The sequence below is a fragment of the Mastigoproctus giganteus genome, chromosome 14 (assembly GCF_048544385.1).
Source record: "Mastigoproctus giganteus isolate SK-2022 chromosome 14, ASM4854438v1, whole genome shotgun sequence".
NCBI lineage: Eukaryota > Metazoa > Arthropoda > Arachnida > Uropygi > Thelyphonidae > Mastigoproctus > Mastigoproctus giganteus.
The window spans coordinates 6,595,965-6,621,921 of record NC_143588.1 but is presented as its reverse complement, the minus strand read 5'-3'; the positions used below and the strand labels follow the sequence as shown (position 1 = coordinate 6,621,921).

Genomic DNA, 25,957 nt, shown 5'->3' with positions numbered 1-25,957 from the left:
TGTCCTTTCTGTACACATTGTACCCCTCAAATTCCAATTCTGCATTCCTAATATCTGTGTGACACCACGTCTCTGATATCCCAACAATATCAGAGTCATATCCACCTTTGATGTCTTGACCAGCAAAAAGGGTACTCTTGCAAAGAAAGGCTAGTTCTGTAAACCCCAGCATCCTGAGATTAGGCACCTGTGAGGGGATTCAATTGAAACATTTAAGACTTCCTCTCAAGGCTCCATCAGGTTGCCTCTTGAACATGCTGCTGTAGAAAACAATCATCCAATAAATCCACAAACGTCTTGCTAGTATGTGAGTGACCAATCCACAAGTTCCAGTCAATATCTGTAAAGTTAAAATCTCCCATAAGACATCCTGATTTACTGGCCCACTAATTCTCTGTACAGTTGTTCATCCTATGCTAGCCTCCCATTTCAACTGATGCACTGGCTTAGATTTTGTTTTTTTTAACTAACAGCATAATCCCTCCTCCCTTCCTATCCTGTCCATCCTTTCTGTACATATTGTACTACACATATTCAAATTCTGTATTCCTTATATATGTGTGACACATCTCTGATATCCCAACAATGTCCAAATTTGATGTCTTGACCAGCTCTTCAAATTCATCAAATTTATTTACTATTCTCCTAGCAGTGCCGTACATACAAATACACATGCACCTATTCTTACTCTTAGTTTCCCTATCACAGCCCATGTATTTATTTGTTAATCTATATTAGTCTGCAGCTATTGTTAATCTATTAGTCTGCACATAACATTACCTTAATAGCATCGGCAGATATAATCCTAACTCATGACTTTTTTAAATATTGACCTGTATTTGTTAAGTCAGCAAATCTTCTACTCAATATCAATTGTGCCAACATACACAACAATATCACCTTTTGTGCCTTTAAAAGATATCTCTACAATGTCATCAACATTTGCACCTGGCAGACATACCCTGGTCCTATTCCATTTATCCTTTTTGCACAATATATTTCCCTGAAAATAGAGCCACCGACAACAACTAGCTCCTGTGGAACCAGTGCATTCTGCCTTAGAGATTGCCAATGTGTTGCCTGATGACAGAGTGCAAGCTCTGGCTTTGATGTTAACAGCTGGGATCTTGATGGACACCCTAATTTAAATGCTTTGAGGACATGCACCCTGTTCTTCAAGCTCTCATAAAGGTCCATAACAATACTGGGCCGGATCCTAACATCCTCACACTCTTTACATCATGTACACAAAGTCATCCCCCTTAGCAATATCATGTCCCATTCCTGATAGCTCAGCAAACATCAAACTACCAGTACATTTCATAAGGCTGTGATTCTGCCTCCCCCTTCAGTTCTCCCCCAAGCCACTCCTGCTATCTTAAGCCTTTTGCTTTGCTGCTTCATTTCGGTTCAAATTCAACATAATAGAGCACTTTAGGGCTATAAGCCTCAGGTTGCGAAATAGTTAATTGACAAGTAAGTTAGTGCAAGTTCATCATTTTTACACGCAGCCAACTACTAAGTAACTAAGAATTGGCATCATTAATTACATCTCATATTGTGAATACCTTCACAATGAGTTGCCATTGGATTGCACTACCTCGAATAAGTAATGCTTCACAAACGGAGAACACTACTGTTCCTTATTCTCAGCAGATACCACCACCCAGACAGAACTATTTCGGAGCTTGGTGGCTCCTCATCAGTGGGTGGGCAGGTACCCTCGTGACGAATGATAACAACCCAGTTGCAAAGTATAGCTACACAATATGCGAGATGGCCTAATGGTGTGCAAGTAATTAAGATCATAGAGCAATTTAGGGCTAAAAGTCTAAGGTTGTGAAATAGTTAAGAGACATGCAAGTGCATCATTTCTACACACAGCCAGCTGCTAAGTCCACTAGGTATCTCTCATATTGTGGAGCTATACCTTGCAACTGGGTTGTTATCATTGCATCACCAGGATACCTGCCCACCCACTGATGAGAAGCCAACAAGCTCCACAATGGTGCCATCTGGGTCGTGGTATCTGCTGAGAATAAGAAACAGTAGTCTTCTCCATTGATGAAGCATTACTTTATCATTAGTAGAGGCATATGATGCAAGAAAGCAAGCTTATACAGCATCAGCCAAAAATAAAAACAAAAAAAAAACGCTCCCATTTCACCCCTCCGTTCATTCCAAATACCTATCCAGCTCGGCTTTAAATTCATTTGGGCTATCAACTTCCACAACAAAGGATGGAAGTCTGTTCCACCAAACAACTACCTGCTGGCTAAAGGCAAAGTTCTGCACATCTATCCTACATCTGTCTTTCCTGAATTTGAATTTATGCCCTCTCAGGTGATTACTCTGAGCAAGAGAAAGAATCCCATCAGCATTGAGCATGCTCAAACCATTCAAGGCTTTATACAACTCAATCAGATCACCTCGCAGGAGCCTAGTCTTCAGACAGTGTAATTTGCAAAACTTAAGCCTTTCTTCATAAGAACAACCCTTTGTTCCATTCACTAACCTTGTTGCCCTTCTCTGTACTCGTTCCAACAGCTCTACATCCTTCTTAAAATTAGGCCTCCAGACCTGTATACAGTACTCAAGGTGTGGCCTGACCATTGCCTTATACAAGGGGATAATCACCTCCTTATCCCTGCTAGAAAAATTCCTGTATATCAGTGAAAAGACACCATGAGCTACTCTTGCAGCCCATCTGCACTGCTCAGAAAACTTCATATCTGCCTGCACAATTACCCCCAAGTCCTTTTCATTCTCTACCACTGTTAGTGTAGTACCATATTTATATGTTACTCTGGAGTTACTACTTACCATATACAGTACTTTACATTTGTCAATTTTAACATCATTTGCCACCTCTCAGCCTACCTGCTCAACTTTTCTACATCCTGTTGAAATTAGTGCTGTCATTAGTGTCCTTAACAACCCTGCCAACCTTTGTATCGTCTGCAAACTTGGACATTACGCTTGATATACCATCATCAATATCATTTATAAATACAGAAAACAATAATGGACCCAACACTGAACCTTAGGGACTCCACTAACAACATTAGTCTACGATGACCAGTGTCCACTGATTACCACTCTCTGTCTTCTCCCACTCAACCATCCCTTTATCCATAGCAGCAATTTGCCCGCAATTCCACACTGCGCCAATTTGTTCAGCAGTCTTCCATGTGCAACAGTAACAAAAGCCTTTTTAAGATCCAAATATATGATATCAAAGTTATTCCCTGCATCCAGTTCCTTTGTGACCACATCATAGTATCTAATGAAATTAGTCAGGCAAGACTTTTCCTTAACAAAACCATGCTGTGTCCGAGTTGTAAGTGAAGTCTTGTCTAGATGATACTGCAGTGCTTCTTTAACCAGTACCTCCATTAATTTTCCTGGAACAGAAGTTAAACTAACAGGTCTATAATTACTTGTGTCACCCTTTGATCCTCCTTTGTGAATTGGGGTCACATTTGCACATCTCCAGTCCATGGGTACCTCCCCTGAGTCCAAAGAAGCTCTCATAATTATGGCTAAGGGTTTGTTTACTTCCTTTGCTGCCTCCTTTAATATATCTGGATAGATCCCATCCACCCAGGGTGCCTTTTTTATGTTTATCTTCAACAATTTCTCCTCCACTTTCCACTCAGTTATTACAAAATCATCTAGCTCACTCCCAGAGTTTAGTTCAACTCTGGCATTCCCCTCCCTGAATAATTCCTCATGTGTGAATGTAGATGCAAAATACTCATTTAGTTTGTTAGCCACCTGAGCAGGATCATCAACAGTTGAACCATCAATATCCAGTGGACCAATTTGGTAATCCCTTTCCTTCTAGAGTTTATATAGGTAAAGAACTCACTAACCTTGTTGCCCTTCTCTGTACTCGTTCCAACAGCTCTACATCCTTTCTTTGCATCCTTTGCCAAAGATTTCTCATTATCTGCCTTTGCCTGCCTAATCTCCTTTGTGACTTGGTTACAGCCCAGATTATATCTATCATAGGCTTCCACATCATTTCTACACACAACCAGCTACTAAGTCCACTAGGTATCTCTCATATTGTGGAGCTATACTTTGCAACTGGGTTGTCATCAATGCATCTCCAGGGTACCTGCGTACCCACCGATGAGGAGCCAACAAGCTCCGAAATGGTGCCATCTGGGTTGTGGTATCTGCTGAGAATAAAAACAGTAGTCTTCTCCATTGATGAAGTGTTACTTATGTAAGGTAGCGCAATACTTGTTTTTGGAGCAATCAGGGATGGGACATGATATTGCAAAGAGGAATGTCTTTGTGTGTGCACAATGTAAGGAGTGTGAGGAAATCAGGCGACAACTCAGACTTGTTATGGGCCTATATGAGAGCTTGAAGGTCAGGATGAATGCTCTCAAAGGATCTAAATTGAGGAGCCCATCAAGCTCTCAGCTGCCCACATCAATGCCAGAGCTTGCACTTGAACATCACGCAACACAGCGGCAACCCCTAAGGCAGAATGCATTGGTCCCACAGGAACTAGCAGTTGTTGGTGACTATTGTCAGGGAAACGGGGAATATATTGTGCAAAAAGGATAGATAGAACAGGACCGGGGTATGTCTGCCAGAAGCAAAGATTAATGACGTTGTAGAGCAGATATCATCATTTAAGGGCACTAATGATATTAAGAGTAGGAGACTGGTGGAATTACTTAACACGTACAGGTCACTGTTGAAAAAAAGCCATGAAGTAGGGTTGAATTTGAAATTGTCCGCAATTCTGCCCAGAAACGATAGGAGGGTGTATATGATGAGAACCCTGTCAATCAATTTGGTCCTGGAGAGATTGTGCAAGGCTCAAGGGGTAGAATTTTTCTCAGCCTGGTCTGTGCTTGTTAACAGGAGAGAATGCTTCTACCGGGATGGGATACACTTAAATAGAAAGGGTGCAAGAATATTTGTTGATGATATCAAGGCAGTGTTAGGTGGGTCAGAAAACTGCTAGCTTGGACTAATAGATGGACTAATACATGGACTAATAGATAAAAAATAGCCGCTGGCAGAGGTGAAAATGATTCTTGCACTGTTTCTATTCGAATGAGCAGCAGCCTGGAAAACAAGTTGCAGAGAATTTCAGAAACTGCTGGGAGTCATTACGGAACAAGTGAATATATGGGGTAGCTGTGTTAGAGTAGCTAAGAATAGGAACGGGTGTGTATATACTTGCATGTACACCAATGCTAGGAGTTTGGTAAATAAATTTGAGGAATTTGAGGTGTTAGTCAAAACATCAAAGGCAGATATTGTTGGGATATCAGAGACGTGGTGTCACACAAATATAAGGAATGCAGAAATGGAATTTGGGGAGTCCGTGTACAGGGAGGATAGGAAGGGAGAAGGGGTTTATGCTATTAGTTAAGAAATACATAAAATCCAAGGAATCAGCCAGTTGACATCGCTGGACAGTGCAATGTCGAGTCAGTTGGTGACATAAGCACTGGGAAATCGAAATTGAGAATAGGAGTGTGTTATACGCCTAATGACTCTAATGCGCATAATAAACACTGTACAGGGAAATAGAGTGGGCCAGTAAATCAGAAAGTCTTATAATGGGGGATTTTAATTTCCCAGATATTGAGTGCAATTTGTGGGTTGGTCACTCATGCACTAGCAAAGCTTTTGTGGATTTATTGGATGATTATTTTCTATAGAAGCATGTTCGGGAGGCAATTAGAGGAAGCAATACTCTTGATCTGATCATAAGTAGTGATTCTTAATATTTTCTTTAAGAATCTGCAGAAAAAGGAACCACTAGGTGCAGTGTGTGCTGAAGTGGGATTTAATCAAAGAGGTAACTACTATCAGGGGTAAAGGGACTACGGAGGTCTGAGACAGTATTTATATTCTATCCGGTGGGACCAACTGAAATGCAAATTGAAAATGGGAAGCGTTAAAAGAATTAATCTTGGAAGCCACTAAGCTTTTCATACCAACTAAGAAATATTGTTCAAGGTTTGGGCCTAAATGGAAGTCAGATGAACTAATGAGACATGTGGTACAAAAGAAAAATGCATGGGATACATATAAATTACTGGGTGACACGGAAGTCTATAATAGATATAAGCTGGTCTGTAGACCAAGTCACAAAGGAGGTTAAGCAGGCAAAGGCAGATTACTAGAAATCTTTGGCAAAGGATGCAAAGAAAAACAGCAAAGTGTTCTTTGCTGTTTTTCTAGAAAGAAAACTCTAAACTGTAAACTCTAGAAAGAAGTGGATGAATCAGATTGGTCCACTGGATATCAATGGTTCAACTGTTGATGATCCTGCTCAGGTAGCTAACAAACTAAATGAGTATTTTGCATCTACATTCACACATGAGGAGTTATTCAGGGAGGAGAATGCCAGTGGTGAATTAAACTCTGGCAGTGAGCTAGATGATTTTTTTTTTTTTTTTTTGGCTGGTGTAGCGTAAGCCTCAGGCTTCTTTGCACCATATAGCTAATAATAATAGGTAGGCGGTGCTTGAAGTGAGAGGGAATGAACTCCCCAATATAACTGGATTAAACAGGTTATAGCTCAGAACAGACAGCCTTCTATGGCTCCTTCCTCTTTTGTATTTATATTTTCCATTTTGTCTTTGAACGAATTTCTATTGTTTTATTTATGAATAAAACCTATATTTACTTTTAAAATAATAGTTAATGTTATCCACTAAAAATATGTATTCCACCAACTAGAACAGCGAGCATCGTGTTATTTATCCTCGCCACCTCAATTCTTTTCAGTGAGTCGGAACACCATCTCATTACCTTCCAATGGACGGTACAGTACTTCGTAATGGACGGTTCTTCGTATCAAAGGAATTTATACAAACCGCCCCACCACTCATTTTTAGCTTGCTACAGCTTTAATTGTCGTGTCATCTGTTCTTTTCCCCACTTCAAGTGTTGCATACATGAATGCAGAAAGTACTAATATATAATAGTTACAGGCTTAAAACGTATAAGTAATGGGTACAGATAATTTATCATATTTTAGATGGGTTACATTTCTGTACTTACAGTCTTGTAGACATGTTTCAGTATTTGAAATAAATTACCACACTTAATTTTCAAGTATGACTCAGATGAAATATTTCAGATACCAAGAACACAACGTTATCCCAAAACTTCGGCAACGTACCATGACAACCACACACACGTATTACCACAGTTCTACTCTGTCACAGAGTAGTAAGATTGTCTGTGTTGACAACGTAACAAAACGGAAGCGATTGAGCTCCACACCGTGACCACAGATTACGTGAAATGGCTCACGCAGCTTGTTATTGCGTCTTGTTCATTGCTTTGCGTCTGTGTTTTACGACGTAGTTTGAGTAATTCAAAAATGAAACGAATTGAAAGTTATATATATATATAGTATAGCGTCGTAGTCAGTACGTATAGCATAATGGTCACGGTTACCTCGCTAGTCACCGTCAGCTCAAACCTGGAACAGTTCCGACTTGTCACCGAACCTGTAATTCTAACGGAGCATGCACGGCACTCGCAGTATTAAAAATAATGAAAAATAACATATTTCAGTAATTTTTTATATACTTTTAATCTGTTTTCAGAAATAATTTGGTAATTTTATACATTTTCAGTAATCGATATACTATTAGTATTACTATTAGTAATGGCCGCATGGTGCAAGAAAGCATTATGCTACACCAGCCAAAAAAAAACTGGCTACACCAGCCAAAAAAAAAAAAAAAAAAACGAACAAAACAATGATAAAAACAAAAAAAAAAAATAATAATAATAATTAATAAAAAAAAAGGAAATTAAACCTATTATCCTCTGCGCTTCCCTTACGCGAAAGTACTATCCAGATGACCTTTGAATTTCCCCAAACTGTCAGCCTCTACCACCCATGAAGGCAACTTATTCCAGTAATTTATAACTCACTGGCTAAAATAAAACTTCCTGCAGTCCAATCTAAACATTTCCCCCCGTAACTTGAATTTATGTCCCCTAGTTCTAGCTTCATTTATAATCTTGAAAACTTCATCCTCATTGATTTTACTGATGCCTCTCAGAGCCTTAAACACCTCAATCAAATCTCCTCTAAGGTGTCTAGTTTCCAAACTCTGCAACAGACATATTCGAAGTCTTTCTTCATAAGGACGCCCTTTTGCCGATCTCACCAGGCGAGTTACCCGCCTTTGCATCCTTTCAAGAAGCTCGATGTCTTTCTTTAGGTGCGGTCTCCATACTTGAACCCAGTATTCCAAGTGTGGTCTAACAAAAGCCTTATATAATGGGATTATCACGTCCCTATCTCTACTTGCAAAAGTTCAATAGATCATCAATAGGACACCATGGGCCTTCCTTGCAACCTGTTTACAATGCTCAGAGAATTTCATGTCTGACCGTATCGTAACACCCAAGTCCCTTTCCTGCAGTACTGGGTTTAGTTGAACTCCACCAAGTGAATAAGTTATTTTGGGATTACTGTTTCCCAGGTGTAATACCTTACGCTTTGTTGGATTAAAGCATAGCTGCCATTTTTCGGACCATTCCTGAAGTCTATCTAGGTCTCTCTGAAGAAGCTCAGCTTGACGGTGACATTAACTATTCTACCAATTTTAACATCATCTGCAAATTTAGACATCACGCCCTCTGTCCCTTCATCAATGTCGTTTATGAAAATTAAAAATAACAGTGGTCCTAATACTGATCCCTGGGGAACCCCACTTCTCACAACCCAATCTGAAGAATAGCCATTATCACAACCCTCTGCCTCCTGCCCTGAAGCCATCCTTCTATCCATCTCAGGATTTTCCCAGTGATTCCAATCTGTTCCAGCTTATAAAGCAGCTGCTCATGTGGGACTGAGTCAAAAGCTTTGCTGAAATCTAAATAAACAATGTCGAAATTATTCACTAAATCCAGCTCGTGAGTGACCCTTTCGAAATAGCGAACCAGTTTTGTTAAACATGATTTTCCCTTTACAAAACCATGCTGAGTATCCTTGAGAATTTCAATTCGATCCAAATGATACTGAAATCCACACTTGATCATTGCCTCCATGATTTTCCCTACTACTGAAGTCAGACTAACAGGTCGATAATTTCCTTTTAGAGCCACCCTTATGTATGGGAGATACATTTGCACTTTTCCAATCCAAGGGAATCTCCCCAGAGTCTAGTGATGCTCGCTTAATTAGCCTCAATGGTTCAATGCACTCGCTTGCCACCTCCCTTAAGATTATAGGGTATATTCCATCAACTCCAGGAGCCTTACTGGTCTGTAGGCTCGAAAGGTTTTTCATTAAATAATCTTGCGAAATTTCAATATCATTAATTACATATTTTTCAACTTCGCTCCCATAATTTCCCATTACCACAAAAGGATTTTCATTTGTAAATATCCATGCAAAATAACTGTTGAGTTCATCTGCAACGGCAGCTGGTGTATTTATTACTGTCCCCTTTCCCTTACGTAAAGGTCCGATCTGGTTTGTCCTGCTCTTCTTGGCATTTATATATGTGAAGAATTCTTTATCCACCCCCCCTCCCCCTCTTTGCTCTGTTTGCTAGTGATTTCTCATAAACTGCCTTTGCCTGTCGAACCTTTTCTGTGGCTCTATTACACATCACCTAATAGGCTTCAGTACTTTTTATTGCTCTGTAACCCTTCCATGCCACCTTTTTCTGCTCAAGTAATGTGGCAACTTCACTATTCATCCAATTTGGAGCCCTCCTCGTGGAGTATTTTTTTAATGGTATATACGCATTCAAGGCATCTGTGATTAATGTTTTAAAAGCGTACCACAGTTGAAATGTATTCATTTTCTGCACGATATCTACCCAGTTAATAGAGGCCATGTAGTACCTTAAGGCATCGTAATTTCCTTTTCTGAAATTAAAACCCATTCCTTTGCCTTTTACTTCTGCTACCTCTCTCGTCATCATCCACCGTAGAACTCCGTGATCACTTCCTGCTACTGGTTCCTCTACTGTCAGCCCTGTTATGTCATCTGATTCATGTGTGATGATGAGGGCTAGGATATTCTTTTCTCTAGTACTTTCCCTGACATGTTGATATAAATAACAGTCATCTAGTTGATTTAAAAATTTTGTTCCCCATGTCGAGTTTCCTTCCCATTTACTCCAATCAATTAGAGGCAAATTGAAATCACCCAAATATCTGCCGTATATGTGCTGGGAATTTTCACAGAACATGCGCGATGCTCGCTGCCACAATCTGCTTCAGGAAGTAGTAGTAGTAGTCGCATGGGGAAAAAAAAAATCACACCATTCCCTCCAAATGCATGTCCCGTTCCTTCTTAAATTTATTTAGCCAATCAACTTCCACAACGACAGATGGAAGTTTCTTCCAGCGATTAACCACCCGCTGGCTAAAGGCAAATTTCCGCACATCTGTTCTACAGCTGTCTTTCCTCAATTTGAATTTATGCCCCCTTAGGTTCGTAATCTCAACAAGTGGAAAATCCCATCAGAATTCACCGTGCTCAACCCATTCAAGGCCATATACACCTCAATCAATCAGATCAACTCGCAGGTGCCTAGTCCCCAGCCGCTGCAATTTGCAGAACTAAAGCCGCTCTTGGTAAGAGCGGCTTCCCCTCACCAATCTTGTTGCCCTTCTCTGTACACTCTCAAGCAAATTTACATCTTTCCTAAAATGAGGACTACAGACCTGTACGCAGTACTCAAGGCGTGGCCTGACCATTGCCTTGTACAGAGGGACAATCCCCTCCCTTTCCCTGCTAGAAATATTCCTGTATATCATTGACAAAACCCCATGACCTGCTCTGGCAGCCTGTCTGCATTGCTCAGCAAACTTCATATTTGACTGACAATTACTCCGAGGTCTTTTTCCTTTTCTGCCACCCTAAGTGTAGTACCACACAGTTGGTACGTTCCTCTGGCGTTACTTCTACCAATATGCAGTACTTTGCACTTGTCAATGTTAAACTTCAGTTGCCAATTCTCAGCCCGTCTGCACATATTTTCTAGATCCTGTTACATAGCTCACTGCAATTACTGTCATTAACAACCCTGCCAGCCTTTGTATCATCTTTATGTCAAGTCCACTTTATATATTTATATCAAGTCCACTTTATATATTTATATCAAGTCCACTTTATATATTTATATCAAGTCCACTTTATATATTTATATCAAGTCCACTTGATATCATTGGTTCAACAGTTGATATCCTCCTCAGGCAGCTAACAAACTAAATGAATATTTCGCATCGACATTCACACATGAGGAGTTATTTAGGTTATTTAGCGAGGAGAATGCCCGAGGTGTATTCAACTCTGTCAGTACGCTAGATAATCTTGTAATAACTGAGAGTAAAGTGCAGGAGAAATTGTTGAAGATAAACACAAGAAAGGTACCTGGGGTGGATGTGATCTATCCAGTTATATTAAAGGAGGCAGCAAAGGAAGTAAGCAAACCCCTAGCCATAATTATGGGAGCTTCTTTGGACTCAGGGGAGGTACCCATAGACTGGAGAAGTGCAAATGTGACCCCAATTCACAAAAGAGGATCAAAGGCTGACATAAGTAATTATAGACCTGTGAGTTTAACTTCCGTTCCAGGAAAATTAATGGAGGCACTGGTTAAAGAAGCACTGAAGGACCATCTAGACAAGACTTCAGTTATAGCTCAGACACCGCATGGTTTTGTTAAGGGGTAGTCTTGCCTGACCAATTTGATTGGATACTATGATGCAGTCACAAAAGAGCTGGATGCAGGGAATAGCTTTGATATTATATACTTGGATCTTAGAAAGGCTTTTGATACTGTTGCATATGGAAGACTGCTGCACAAATTGGAGCAGTGTGGCATTGGAGGCATATTGCTATTATGATAAAAGGGTGGTTGAGCGGGAGAAGACAGAGAGTGGTAATCAATGGACACTGCTCATCGTGGACTAATGTTATTAGTGGAGTCCCTGAGGGTTCAGTGTTGGGTCCATTATTGTTTTCTGTATTTATAAATAATATTGATGATGGTATATCAAGCTTAATGTCCAAGTTTGCAGACGATACAAAGGTTGGCAGGGTAGTTAAGGACACTACTGACGCTATGCTGTTGCAACAGGATCTGGAAAGGTTGAGCAGATGGGCTGAGAGGTGGCAAATGAAGTTTAACATTGATAAATGTAAAATACTACATATGGGAAACGGCAACCCCAGAACAACGTATCAACTCTGTGGTACTACACTGACAGTGGTAGAGAATGAAAAGGACCTGGGTGTAATTTTGCAGGCAGATATGAAGTGCTCTGAGCAGTGCAGACGGGCTGCAAGAGTAGCTCATGGTGTATTGTGTAATGATATACAGGAATTTTTCTAGCAGGAATAAGGAGATGATTATTCCCTTGTATAAGGCAATAGTCAGGCCACACCTTGAGTACTGTATCCAGGTCTGGAGGCCTCATTTCAAGATGGATGTAGAGCTGCTGGAACGAGTACAGAGAAGGGCAACAAGATTAGTGAAAGTAACAAAGGGTTGCTCTTACGAAGAAAGGCTGAAGTTTTGCAAATTACAAGGTCTGGAGACTAGGCACCGGCGAGGTGATCTGATAGAGGTGTATAAAGCCTTGAATGGTTTGAGCCTTCTCAATTCCGATGGGATTTTTCCTTTTGCTCAGAATAATCACCTGAGAGGGCATAAATTCAGATTGAGGAAAGACAGATGTGCGGAAATTTGCCTTTAGCCAGTGGGTAGTTGGTTGGTGGAACAGACTTCCATCCCTTGTTGTGGAGGTTGATAGCGTAAATAAATTTAAGGCTCAGCTGGACAGGTATTTCGAACGAACGGAGGGGTGAAGTGGAAGTTTTTTTTTTTTTGGCTGCTGCTGCATAAGCTTGCTTTCTTGCATCATATGCCTCTACTAATGCTAATGCTAATTTGCAAATTCGACACTAAGTCTAATATCCCTTCATCGATATCATTGATAAATATACAAAACAACAGTGGATCCAACACCGAAGAAATCCTTGCTGTTTTTCTTAGCATTCTTTGCCAAAGATTTCTCGTAATCTGCCTTCACCTGCCTAACCTCCTTTGTGACTTGATTACAGACTAGATTATATGATCATGATCCGCCCCTAAAGACAAAACTGAGAATCATCGATTCGTTAATTTTTGCAGTTGCCACTTATGAATGGGAAGGATGGAATCTGAAAAGAGTTGACAGGAAGAAAATTGAGGCATTTGAAATGTGGTGTTACAGGAGAATACTGCGTAATTCTTACTTGGATCGAAGAACAAATGAGTGGGTATTGAATAAAATTGGCAGGCCTAAAATTCTTCTTCATAGCATCAACAAAAGAAATGTAGAGTTTTTTGGTCATATAGTAAGAAGGGAAAACTTTCTGTTGAAGACTATAATGGAAGGAAAAACCGAGGGGAAGAGGTGCAGAGGAAGACCTGCAACTAGGTACAAGGATGGGAACAGTGAACTTCTGGGCATGACACTTTGCGACGCTGCTCGTATAGTCCACGATCGATGCAGTTGCAGGAATTTGTTGGTGGCCACAACAGCTCCTCAAGGAGCTATATGATTGGAAGAAGAAGAAGAAGATGTGTTGGGAATTGTTACAGTGCATGTGCGACGCTCACTATATCTGCCGGTCTAATACTGGCAATGTACTACGTACTCGCAGTATTTTTTTTTTTTTTTTTTTTTTTTTTTGTTCTCTCTTATCTGCATTGTGGGAAAATAGCTATTTCAACGCGTTTTCAGAAAGAATAAAAACACACGCCTATTTTTTTGGCTGATGCTATATAAGTTTTCTTTCTTGCATCATGTGCCTTTGCTAATGCTAATAGCTATTTCAACGCGTTTTCAAAAAGAATAAAAACAAACGCCTTGACTATATAAGAATTCGATTGTAAAATAATAAAAGTAGGTAATTAAAAGAACAATATGATGCAACAGCCACTTCCTGAGAATTATTTTTTATTCTTTCTGAAAACACGTTGAAATAGCTATTTTCCCAGAATACAGATAAGAGAAAAAAAAATATTACTACGAGTACATAGTACATTGCCAGTATATAAACCGGTAGATGCTCGGTCAAGTCCGAGTTGATAGTAACTTGCGATCTGGCCGTGATGCGTTAAACGCGTTAAAAGTATACAAAAAATTACTGAAAATGTAAAAAATTACAAAATTCTTTCTGAAAACAGATTAAAAGTATATGAAAAAATTAAAAGATCTTATTTTTCATTATTTCTAATTCAGCGAGCGCCGCGCATGCTCCGTCAGATTTACAGGTTCGGTGACAAGTCGGAACTGTTCCATCAGAATGCGATTGACGACAGGTTGGAGCTGACGGTTACTTGCGAGGTAGCCGTGACCATGACGCCACACTGGAGGATTACCATATATATACATATACTGTATATATATATATATATATATATATATATATATATATATATATATATATATATTTTTTTTTTTTTTTTTTTTTGTATTGACTTTACTAAGTGTAGGTGGTTTCCACTACGCACGTCCATTCAGTCTGGCTATATAGCTAGAGGGAGGTGAAGTTAAAAGTATACAAAAATTACTTTGGAAAATTAAATGCACTAGGCATAATCCTTATGGGTTTTGATAATTAACTATATAATATCGGTGTAAATACACCATAGTTAACCCATATATTTGAGCTACGATTGTAGCGTAGAAGGCATCGTTTTAAATGTATCTCATAATGTGGTTGCCTTCACAACAAGATAGCTACTATTGAATTACTTCAAATAAATAACGCTTCTCTAGTAGAGAAGACTACTGTTATTTATTTTCAGCGGTACCACCACCCAGCTGGTACCGCTGAAACCCATCGCAACTGAGATGGCTTGTTGTATTACCTGGGTACCTGCCCGCCCACTGATGACGAAGCCAAAAAGCTTCGAAACGATCGTCTGGGTGGTGGTACCGCTGAAAATAAATAACAGTAGTCTTCTCTACTAGAGAAGCGTTATTTATTTGAAGTAATTCAATAGTAGCTATCTTGTTGTGAAGGCAACCACATTATGAGATACATTTAAAACGATGCCTTCTACGCTACAATCGTAGCTCAAATATATGGGTTAACTATGGTGTATTTACACCGATATTATATAGACAAAAATTACTGAAAATGTAGAAAATTACCAAATTCTTTCTGAAAACAGATTAAAAGTAGTTGGTCATATAGTACGAAGGGAAAACTGCTTACTATATGACCAACTTATTTCTTAAGTACTAAGGAAAGTACTGAAGAAAGCAATGTTTAAGTCAAAGTCAATGCAACAAGGCATCATATGTTTAAGAGTATAAATAATCTATATAATATTGGTGTAAATACACCATAGAAAACTCTTAAACGAAAAAACTACGTTTGTAGTGTGAAAGGGTGTGAGATACAGATAAAATTATGTGTAAAACACATAATTTTATCTGTATCTCATATTGTGCTCATCCTTCACAACAAGTTGCCATGTATTGCACTACCTCGAATAAGCAACGCTTCACTAAAAGAGAAGACTATTATTACTTATTTTCAGTGGGCACCACCACCACCACCCAGACGGCACTATTCGAGGTAGTGCAATGCATGGCAACTCGTTGTGAAGGATGAGCACAATATGAGATACAGATAAAATGATGCCCTTTAACACAACAAACGTAGTTTTTTCGTTTAAGAGGTGTATTTACACCAATATCATATAGATTAGGAAAGCAATAGACACTCCTGCCCTCTTATTGCACTAATAGCTCAGAGTGTTGAAGAATTTTAGGGGAAGGACAGTAAACAAAATATGATTGTAGAAAATACAGTTGGTGCTCAGGTGATCCGGGGTTGCAAGTTCCCGTCCGTATTAGTAACTGCCCTGGATTAGGTAGGTATTTGCAATTTGGAAAGAGTTGTCTTACATGTCTCTCTGTATATCCGAAAAGTTATGTCAACTCTAATGTTTAAGATGACCACAAGCTATTGACAATAATAGACTCACTAGCCTTAAGAATTAAATATTAAAATTTTTAAATTTAAAATATTAACCCAACTTACGTTCTGAATAGTTTTTACAAAAATTAAATGCAAAAGTCATCATAAAATTTATAAATTATCCTAAATTATAAATTAGTAGGTAACTGGCAGATATATGTGAAAAGGTATCTCTTCACGATTCCGTTTCACTATTATAGTATGCAGATGAATGCATTAATGCTGTATAAGCTTTCTTTATACTGCATTAATGCATTCATACAAGAAATATGCTAATGACCCAAAACATTATCACCATTCCTATCCCGATGGGTGGACGCATCCCGCAACACCTAGGAGTGTCATAACCGATCGGCGAATCATATACAGTGAAGGGGCTCACATCTGGTGGGTAGGGGCTTGGCACACCCAGGGTCCTGAGCTGGATATCATCATTCTTCTCTTTCTTGGTGATTTCATTCTCTCTCTCTCTCTCTCTCTCTCTCTATCTCTCTCTCTCTCTCTCTCTCTCTCTCTCTCTCTCTCTCTCTCTCAGGGTAACTCAGAAATTTTTTTTTTGGTTGGTGCAGAATAAGCCTCAGGCTTCCTTGCACCATATAGCTAATAATAATAAAACAATAAATACAAGGGTAATGCCTATAGGAAATAATGATAACGTATATATCCAGTAAAATATCTAACTTTAATTATAAATACTTCGGAGTTTAAGGCTGAACGTGCCTCTTTATCAACAAATAGAATGGAAACTTTATTTTAACGGACATAGAGTTGTGCGAGCAATTGGGCGTGCGAGGGCACGAGGTAGGCCATTCAACCATTAAACTGGTGTTCATTGTTGCTGAATGGACGTGCGTAGTTTTGTCTCCAGCACTTATCTAGACTTAAAACAGTTGCCTCCAAGATGGGGTGTAGTCTCATGGCTTTGAAGCGGTTCATGGCTCTCGAATTACACAATATATTAAGTGACTTTAACTAGATTCGGTGAAGAAAGTGTCGGGACCGGTCAATCACTTTGTAGTCGCGCTTGGGATTGAGATCATGGTGGGTCGACCAGAAGTGTTTCGCGATTGCGAAACACTTCTGGTCGATCTCAGGGCTGGACCGACCAGCCCGCGATTGCGGGCTGGTCGGTCTCAGCAAGGCGAATCGATCTGTCGTGTTCTGCAAGGCGGTCTTGAAGACGTCTAGAGGTCTCTCCTATGTAGCAGCTGTCACAATCTTTGCAGGCTATGCGGTATACTAATTGCATACTAGGCAATATACAAATTGCCTATTGATCTACATTTGGTGTATTGTGCATTGGCTTACTTCATCCGTCGTGGCATTCCCTGTTCTTTTTTGAATATACAGGTGGACATCTTGGCAGATCCCAGAAAGGGAAGGGGAAGGGCAAGAATCTGGGATGCTTTGGTAAAAGTCTGGCAAGAGCGTTGGAGTGTTTGTGATAAAGGGCAGATTACACAAAATTTTTTCCCAGATTTAAGAAATGAAGCCTCGATAAAATTCAAATGGTTTGCCCCAAACTTACAAGCTATGTTCTTATTGACTGGTCATGGTTCGATTAATGCAAAGTTGCATGATTTAGGAATTACTGAAAGATCTAGTTACCATTGTGGCGAAAGAGAATCATGGGTACATATTATGTACAACTGTGAGGAGTACAGCGATCTACGAATTGAATTGGTATCTCGGGTAAATAATAGAATTGTCTCGCAGCCTTCTTATGGCAGAAGGCTGCGAGACAATTCTAGTTGATGAACAGGAGAATTTCTTGGCTTTCCAAGCCTTTGCAACTGCAATATTTCTTAGGCGGAAGACTCTTCTGCATCTGGAAGCCCTGGATTTGTAATGCAGTATGGTGTAGTACAGAATTTTCTAAAGTTCTATGTTCTAAGTGTTGATATAGTGTATCCTCTAATTGCTGGGATATCCAAAAGCAGAGCTCTAGGTCCAACCTAGAGCTCTGCTTTTTCAACCTAGAGCAGCCAACGCCGTTGCTCACTTAGTTTGCCTTACACGTGTCTCCCGGGTGTCACCGCCCGGGAGACACGTGTAAGGCAATTTAAGGTTATACCTACGGACGTGTAGCAACGTTTGTGAACGTGTGGATCTTGCCCTGAAGAATACCAACTTAGCAATAGAACAGAAATTGCCGATTAACTATTGTATTGCTTAGATTCTGCTAGGAAAGAGAAATGGAACATAATGACAGCAGGTATGAATTTCCAACACTCAAGTAGAAAAGCATGGACACTTCTGAGGAAACTCGGAGGTAGTACTTCCAAACATATTAATAAGAGCTCAGAAGTATCCCCAGGAAAAGTAACCAATAGAATTGTCAGCATATTCAAGAGACCAACCGATACCAACAAATATGAAGTCAAAAAACTCAAGGAGCTAAGAACCAGATTATCCTTGGCTGAACCAACCTCCTAATTCTCAGAATTTACAGTCGCAGAGATTTCAACAGCTCTGAAGGAAATAAATCCAGGCAAGGCAGCCGGAGTGGACGGAATATATCCAGAGTTCCTGAAACACTGTGGTCCAAGAGCTCTGGATTGGCTAGTTAAATTCTTTAATGACATCTTGCTGAATGGTAGGTTCCCGCTCTTGTTCAAGAGAACCAAAATAGTTGCCATTCTAAAGCCTGGGAAAAGTGGATCTTGCCCTGAAGATTATCGTCCAGTCGCACTTTTAAATATGTTACAAATTAATTGAAAGAATGGTTTACAATAGAATCTCAACTACAATCTTCCAACACATACCAATTGAACAAGCCGGATTCCGACCAAGCCGAAGCTGCTGTGATCAGGTACTGGCACTTACTAGCCACATCGAGAATGGATTTCAAGATAAGAAGAAGAAGACCATTGCAGTCTTTGTGGACTTGACATCAGCTTATGACACAGTATGGCGACAAGGAATGATTCTGAAATTTTTGAAGATTATTCCTTGTAAGACCCTCGCGATCCTATTTAACAATATGCTTTGTTGTGTACTTCAAACACAATAGAGTGTTTGAAGTACATTTAAACGGCAGAGTGAGCAAGTCTTATATATTAAATGATGGTTTACCACAGGATCAGTTCTTGCTCCATTATTATTTAATATCTATACTGCAGATCTTCCAGCAACTGCTTCTAGGAAATTCATGTACGCAGATGACATAGCTCTGACTGCCCAGTCTACTGACTTCAAAACAGCCGAAATTGTACTCACAAAGGATCTTCATAACCTGAATAAATATTTTCATATATGGCGACTTAAACCTAACTTAAATAAAACTGAAGTTAGCTGCTTTCATCTAGATAATCAAAGGGCTAATTATATGCCTCAAATGGAATATAAAGGCCAACGACTGAAATACAACCCCTGCCCAAAATATCTGGGAATCACAATGGACCGAACACTGACGTATAAACAACACCTTTGTAATATTGCAGAAAAGATAACTAGGAATAACATCTTGCGCAAACTGAGTGGAACAGGCTGGGGAGCAATTATCCACAAGGCTTTTAACATATAATCCCTCCTATCGTGTCTGGGCAGAATTGCAGACACATAGACATTGTGGCTTAGCTCGCGGAATTTCCTCAGCATGGTCCTGTATTTTTCCAACAAATCGTCAGATCGTGTACGTTTAATGTCATTCGTCCCCACATGAATAATAATATTCTCTTTACTCCCCTTAAAATCTGGCAATCTGTTGGTGACATCATTAATAGTTGCTGCCGGCAGACATACCCTGGTTCTACTCCACCTATCCTTATTACAAAAAAATATTCCCCGTTTCCATGACAATGGAGTCTCCTAATAAAACAATGTCCTTTTTAACCAGAGTAGTTTGCACTTGGTTTTTCTGTTTTGAGGCCCGAATCGGGTGTGCATCACTTGGTAGATTGCTGGGGTCTTGAGTCCCTGACGAGCTCCCAGATGCATTATTCTCGAGGGCAACCGTTTCTTCAGGGACTCAAATTGCTCCATCAGCGCACCAAAATCGGCTATTTCAGTGTGAGTCACGATACCCTGTGACGTGTTTAAGGCAGATCTCGTAACTACCATTATAAAATTAGCTAAATATCAATGAAAATTAAGTTTAAAAAATTATATCTATAATATTATTAAAATCAAACTGTTACAGGAAAACCTATAACAAAATAATCCAACAATATCTAAATAAATCAAATATTTAAAAGCATTAATCAACAGTAATCTAATCCACTTAACTGAGGACCCATAGCGAAGCGCGTCCGCTCACCTCGAATGCCAACTCTAAAGGTGAGTCACAACTCTTTACTTACCGTAGCCCACCTTTACAATCTCATACCGAATGCCCAAAACCAGCTGGGGTTCATCAACAACAACAAAAAAAAAACATGATATGTAATCCTACTCCAGAAACTGGAATCCAGCACACATTCAGACTCAGTCACTCAACCATTCTTTTGCATGCGCATGCTAGGATAGACGCTAATGAAATAACAAATTAAAAAAAGCTATAAAGGATGTGGAGGAATCCCTCCTAGACCTTTTTTTTTTTTTTTTTTTTTAGTGTCAACAGTAATCCCACCTCGGAGACAGTCTGAGACCAATAGTGATGGTGGAGAGAGAAAGGCGTAATCTGTTTACTGCTGGTCTTGCATGCAAAGACCTGAAGAAGGTTAAATATTTCTTTCAGACTGACGAATATCACTCTACGGCGGATAATTAAAAAAGGACATGCTCTCAATCCTAGGGTTGGCCACAAAAACGTAAAGGTGAGTCCAACAGTTTAAGGGTCTTAAATTTGTGGACTTTGAGTGAAGAATCTATTGATGCAACAAATGCAATTTCTTTAATATGTGGTCAATGTCCACATTGGTGTATAATGGTACAAAGTCATAAGATGCAAGTACACTGAGAGGACAGAAATCATGGGATACCTACCTGGTAGTGGGTAGGCCCACCTGTCGCCTAGATAAGGGCAGTCACACAATGAGGTATTGAGTGTACTAGTTCACGAAAGAATTGCACAGGTATTTCCATAATTGCTGCACCACTGTCGCATTCCTGCATGGAGGTTCCAGAGCTCAAACAGACCTTTCCACAGCGACCCAAAGATGCTCCACATGGTTCACATTTCGTGAAGGCGGAGGCCATTCCATGATGGCAAAATTTGCGGAATGCTCTTTGAACCATGTTCTAGTCATCATGGTTCTGTGGGGAGGTGTTTTGTCTTGTTGGAACAGGCCATTGTTCTGTGGGTCCACGATGACAACGAAGGGATGCTGATGGTCTGCAAGGATGGACATATAACATGGACCGTTCAGAGATGCATCTAGACATAACAGAGGTCCCAACATGTGCCAGTTGAACATGTCCCATACCATTACCAGGTGGATGTGGTTCCACCTGCCTAAAAGTTCCTTACTGACATGACGGGTGCATAACTTCATGCGATTTCCACCAGATACACACCCTCCCATCCTCTCGAAATAACTGGATACAGAGCTCATCGAATCAGGAGATGCTTCTCCAACCTTCCAAGGTCCAGTGCCGATGTCCTTTCGCCCAATTGAGGCGTAAAGTCCTGTGTCATGGTGTTAGCAATGGGACTCTGGAGGGTGGAGGCTTCCATAACCTATTGTAAAAAGTGTAGTGTAAACTGTGTTAGCTGTCTGACGGCACCAGGGGGTTCCCCCAGCTCCGTGTTGTATACTCTGTGCATCACAACACTCTGTGGAAGTCAGGGATTTAAAAGTATGTGGGGAGTGGAAATGTCGTGTAGTATTTTGTTCTGTTGTTCTGACCATTTAACCTTTGGACCCCTAATGAGACCTACCGTTGCCGATACTTTGATACGAGGAGGCAGATCAGGCACCCAGTAGATTTTTTGCTTTCATAAAGATGACTACGGTGGTCTGAGACAGTATTTAAATTCTATACGGTGGGACCAACTGATAATGTTACCAACAGCAAATTCAAAATGGGAATTAATCTTGGAAGCTACTAGGCTTTTCATACCAACAAAGAAAGTACTCTGGCAGGCCCTGCCACCTAGTTTCAAAGATTTCAGTGGCAAAAACCCATAGAAAAAAAACAAAAAACAAGGGAGCATTGCAGTGAATTTACAGCCGAATTGGGGTATAGGTGTAAGTGATAGGGGTTAAATTTTGCACTAGTTCAATTAAGTTACTTTATGGGCATACTCGGTAAGTTAAGTTTGAGTAGGGGAAGAAACTGAAGGCTGGGGGGAATAGATAGAGATAAGGAGACAATAGGGAAGGCACCCCCTTGAAGATCAGTGGGTACATGCCTCACTAGGAGAAGAGTGAGGAGGCAAGGGAGGGGAGGAGACGGGAACCGTCCACTCTCCCCCTGGCAGGGGATTTAAAGAAAGCAGGTTAGGGCACCCGGTTTAGATCGCCAAAGGGCAGAAGGTCATATTCAGGATGTGGTTCTTCCGAACACCCCGACTAGTGGAGTAGAAAATCGTTCCATTACTTATTGTGGTCCCATAACCTATTGTGGCTCATGATCGCCTGATGGTCTTGGTGGAGACGTTTCTGATACCTCCCTCGCTGAATTCGGTGGTGATTTGTGCCACTGTCACTCTCCCGTTGGCTGAAACAATGAGAGACAGACGTACACGGCTGCATTAAAAAAAACTACGTGGTTTCTTTAATGACCACACATTAAAGAAACTGCATGAGTTATTATCACTAGATTCCATACTCAAAGACTGCTTCTCTTAGCGTTAATGATTCGGGGCATGCACCTAATGATTCAGAGCATACCACTTAGGTGGCTTTGGGCTAACCATTGCCACCCGTGGCAGAAACCTTTTGGTAACTGGAGAAATAAATATCTTGCAAAATAAAAAGCAAAGTAAAGCATTTAAAGTAAAGGATCATTGGAGGTGATCTTGGACGTGATCAGAGCTGGCAGAACCAGCTGGTTGCGGAAATAACGTGGGAAAGGCAAAAAGAACGGTGTCGTTAATGATTCAGGGCATGCCCCTTATGATTCGGAGCATACCACTTAGGTGCTTTGGGCTAACCATTGCCACCCGTGGCAGAAACCTTTTTTGGTAACTGGAGAAATGAATACCTTGCAAAATTTAAAGTAAAGTAAAGTAAAGCAAAGTATCATGGGAGGTGAACTTGGATGTGCTCAGAGCTGGCATAAACCAGTTGGTTGCGGAAAAGCGTTTATGATTCGGGGCATACCACTTATTATTATTATTAGCCAAAATGGTACAAGGAAGCCTGAGGCTTATGCTGCACCAGCCAAAAAAAATTCTGAATTACCGTGAGAGAGAGAGAGAGAGAGAGAGAGAGAGAGAGAGAGAGAGAGAGAGAGAGAGAGAGAGAGAGTCAGAAGTAGAAGGGAATCGCCAAGAAAGAGAAGAATGATATATCCAGATCAGAACCCTGGTGTGCCAAGCCCATACTCACCAGATGTGAGCCCGTTAGGTGGCTTTGGGCTAACTATTGCCACCCGTGGCAGAAACCCTTTTGGTAACCAGAGAAATTCATTTCTTGAGGGCAATGATCTTGGATGTGCTCAGAGCTGGTTTATGTCAGCTCCAAGCACATCCAAAATCATTACATTACATGCGCTTTAGCCTTACCAGTTGAAGTGCATGTAATTGTAATGTAGGTGTTACAGCACCAGTCTGTATTACTGAAGCGGTTGTATATTTCCATCAAGAGGCAAATCATAAACGTTTTTCTGCAACCAGCTGGGCCGGTCAAGAATATTTGAATCAGTTCGTGATTGGGAGATAACGGACTCCAAATTACATGTATGAATAGAATCTTTTCCTTGTTAAGTTGCAGAAGTCCTTGTTGGTCATAAACGCTTCGCGTTTCTTTGCAATTGCGTTGGGTCGGTTGAGCTTGGCGAGCTTTAGACAATCATTCCTCTCGCTGTTTGGATGATTGTAAAAGTTTAGAAAGGAGTCTTCTTCTCGCAGTCGCGTTACAAGGCTATGCCGGTCATTACCGCATGCTTAGTCAAGTATGAGCACTTGTATTGTTGCAATCGTACTATTCAACAAATGGCTACAATCAAACGGGTAATTAGGCTATTGGCCTAACCTCTTCCAAACGTTGATTCGGTAGAGTAAGCAGCGGGTGTGTGTATCCTATTTATCACTAACATTGATTCGGTAGAGTAAGTAGCGGGCGTGAGCATAAATGACATCGTTCATGATTTCGGTTTTAGCTGTTCGAAATTTAGTAGGTGTCATCAAAGATGTTTACACATGAACATTTTTTCGTGCGTACAGGGTACACACGCGATTTTTTTCCCAACGTTGCGCTATTCCTAATATCATTTGTGCCAACATGTACAATATCACCTGTTTTGCCTTTAAAAGATGATAACTGTTGTACAACATCATCAGCGCTTCTCACCAGTGTTCCCCATTATTAATTCACAGATAGTACGTACCTCGAGTAGGACCAGCGATCGCTGCTCTTGGGGATGTTGTCTTGTTTAACTGAAGTGCAGGGCGTATTTAGGGGTGGGCAGAGGGGCATATACCCCCTTAACCAAAATTTTGAAATAAAAGAAACAGAACACAGGAGAAGTTTAAAAAAAAACTCAAAAGCCTGGTCGCCATGCCCTCCCTTACAATGATACCTGGATACGCCACTGCTGGAGTGTATACTTTGGCGTTGAGCTGAGCAGCTCAGTACTTGATATGTCTCTCATTTTAATATTCTCAAAGTCATCTACCCTATTCTTTAAGCGTTCATATAAGCCAACTGGACTCTGAATTTGCATTTTGTGGGGGGGGGGGGATGTAATGATTATATGTATATAATTTATATATCTTTGTATCCTTTTGTTAATTCCCCTATTTATACATATATATCCCCTTTATAATATCTCCCCACTTGCGCATCTGACTATTGCTTCACAGAAAATTCTAAGTTCAAGGGGAAAGCTCCTTAATGTGTTTAGTTCCCTGTGGATAGGCTTGTACTCAGAACAACAAAAACCACACAAATGTTGTATATAAAAAAATCAGTTTATTAGACATATTTACATGAGCATAATTAAAACCAAATAATAATTGAATTCATACATATGACAACATGATTTGGTCTCACCTACATGTGTATATATACATCCTATTCATACTTCAGTAAAAATCATCAACAAGCTAATATCAATCCCTTCCTTTGTTAATATATTTTATCCTGCATCCTCTAAATACCATTAGTAAAAACAATATCATTTCATTCTATCCCCTTCTACATATGTTTAATACTGCATCAGTTAAATACCATTAACAAGAAACATCAATTCCATGCTATTCCTTTCTACATATACTTAATACTGCCTCAATTAAATACCATCAACAAGAAATATCAATCCCATTCTATTCTAGAAATACTTAATACTGCATCAATTAAATACCATTAGTAAAACAATATCAATTCCATTCCATTCCTTTCTACATATACTTAGTGCTGCATCAATTAAATACCATTAGTAAAAATCTCAATTCCATTCTATCCCTTTCTACATATGTTTAATACTGCATCAGTTAAATACCATTAACAAGAAACATCAATTCCATGCTATTCCTTTCTACATATACTTAATACTGCCTCAATTAAATACCATCAACAAGACATATCAATCCCATTCCATTCTAGAAATACTTAATATTGCATCAATTAAATACCATTAGTAAAACAATATCAATTCCATTCTATCCCTTTCTATATATATTTAGTACTGCACCACTTAGATACCATTAACAAGAAGTATCAATTCCATCCATTCCTTTCTACATATACTTTCTACTGCTTCATTTAAATACCATTAATAAGAAACATCAATTCCATTCCATTCCTTTCTACTTATACTTAATACTGCTTCATTTAATTACCATTAATAAGAACCATCAATTCCATTCTATTCCTTTCTACATATATTTAGTAC

General features: G+C 39.9%; 1 protein-coding gene across 1 annotated transcript in view; it reads right to left on the bottom strand.

Moving 5' to 3' along the window:
* The window catches only part of mRpL23 (mitochondrial ribosomal protein L23), a 59,907-nt gene extending 52,542 nt beyond the window's left edge, over positions 1-7,365 (bottom strand). Inside the window, exon 1 of the mRNA XM_090389322.1 lies at positions 7,048-7,365. Coding sequence (XP_090245448.1) covers positions 7,048-7,061 — 14 coding nt within the window. The 5' untranslated portion in view covers positions 7,062-7,365. The remainder of the gene's footprint in view (positions 1-7,047) is intronic.
* Positions 7,366-25,957: the final 18,592 nt, after the last annotated feature.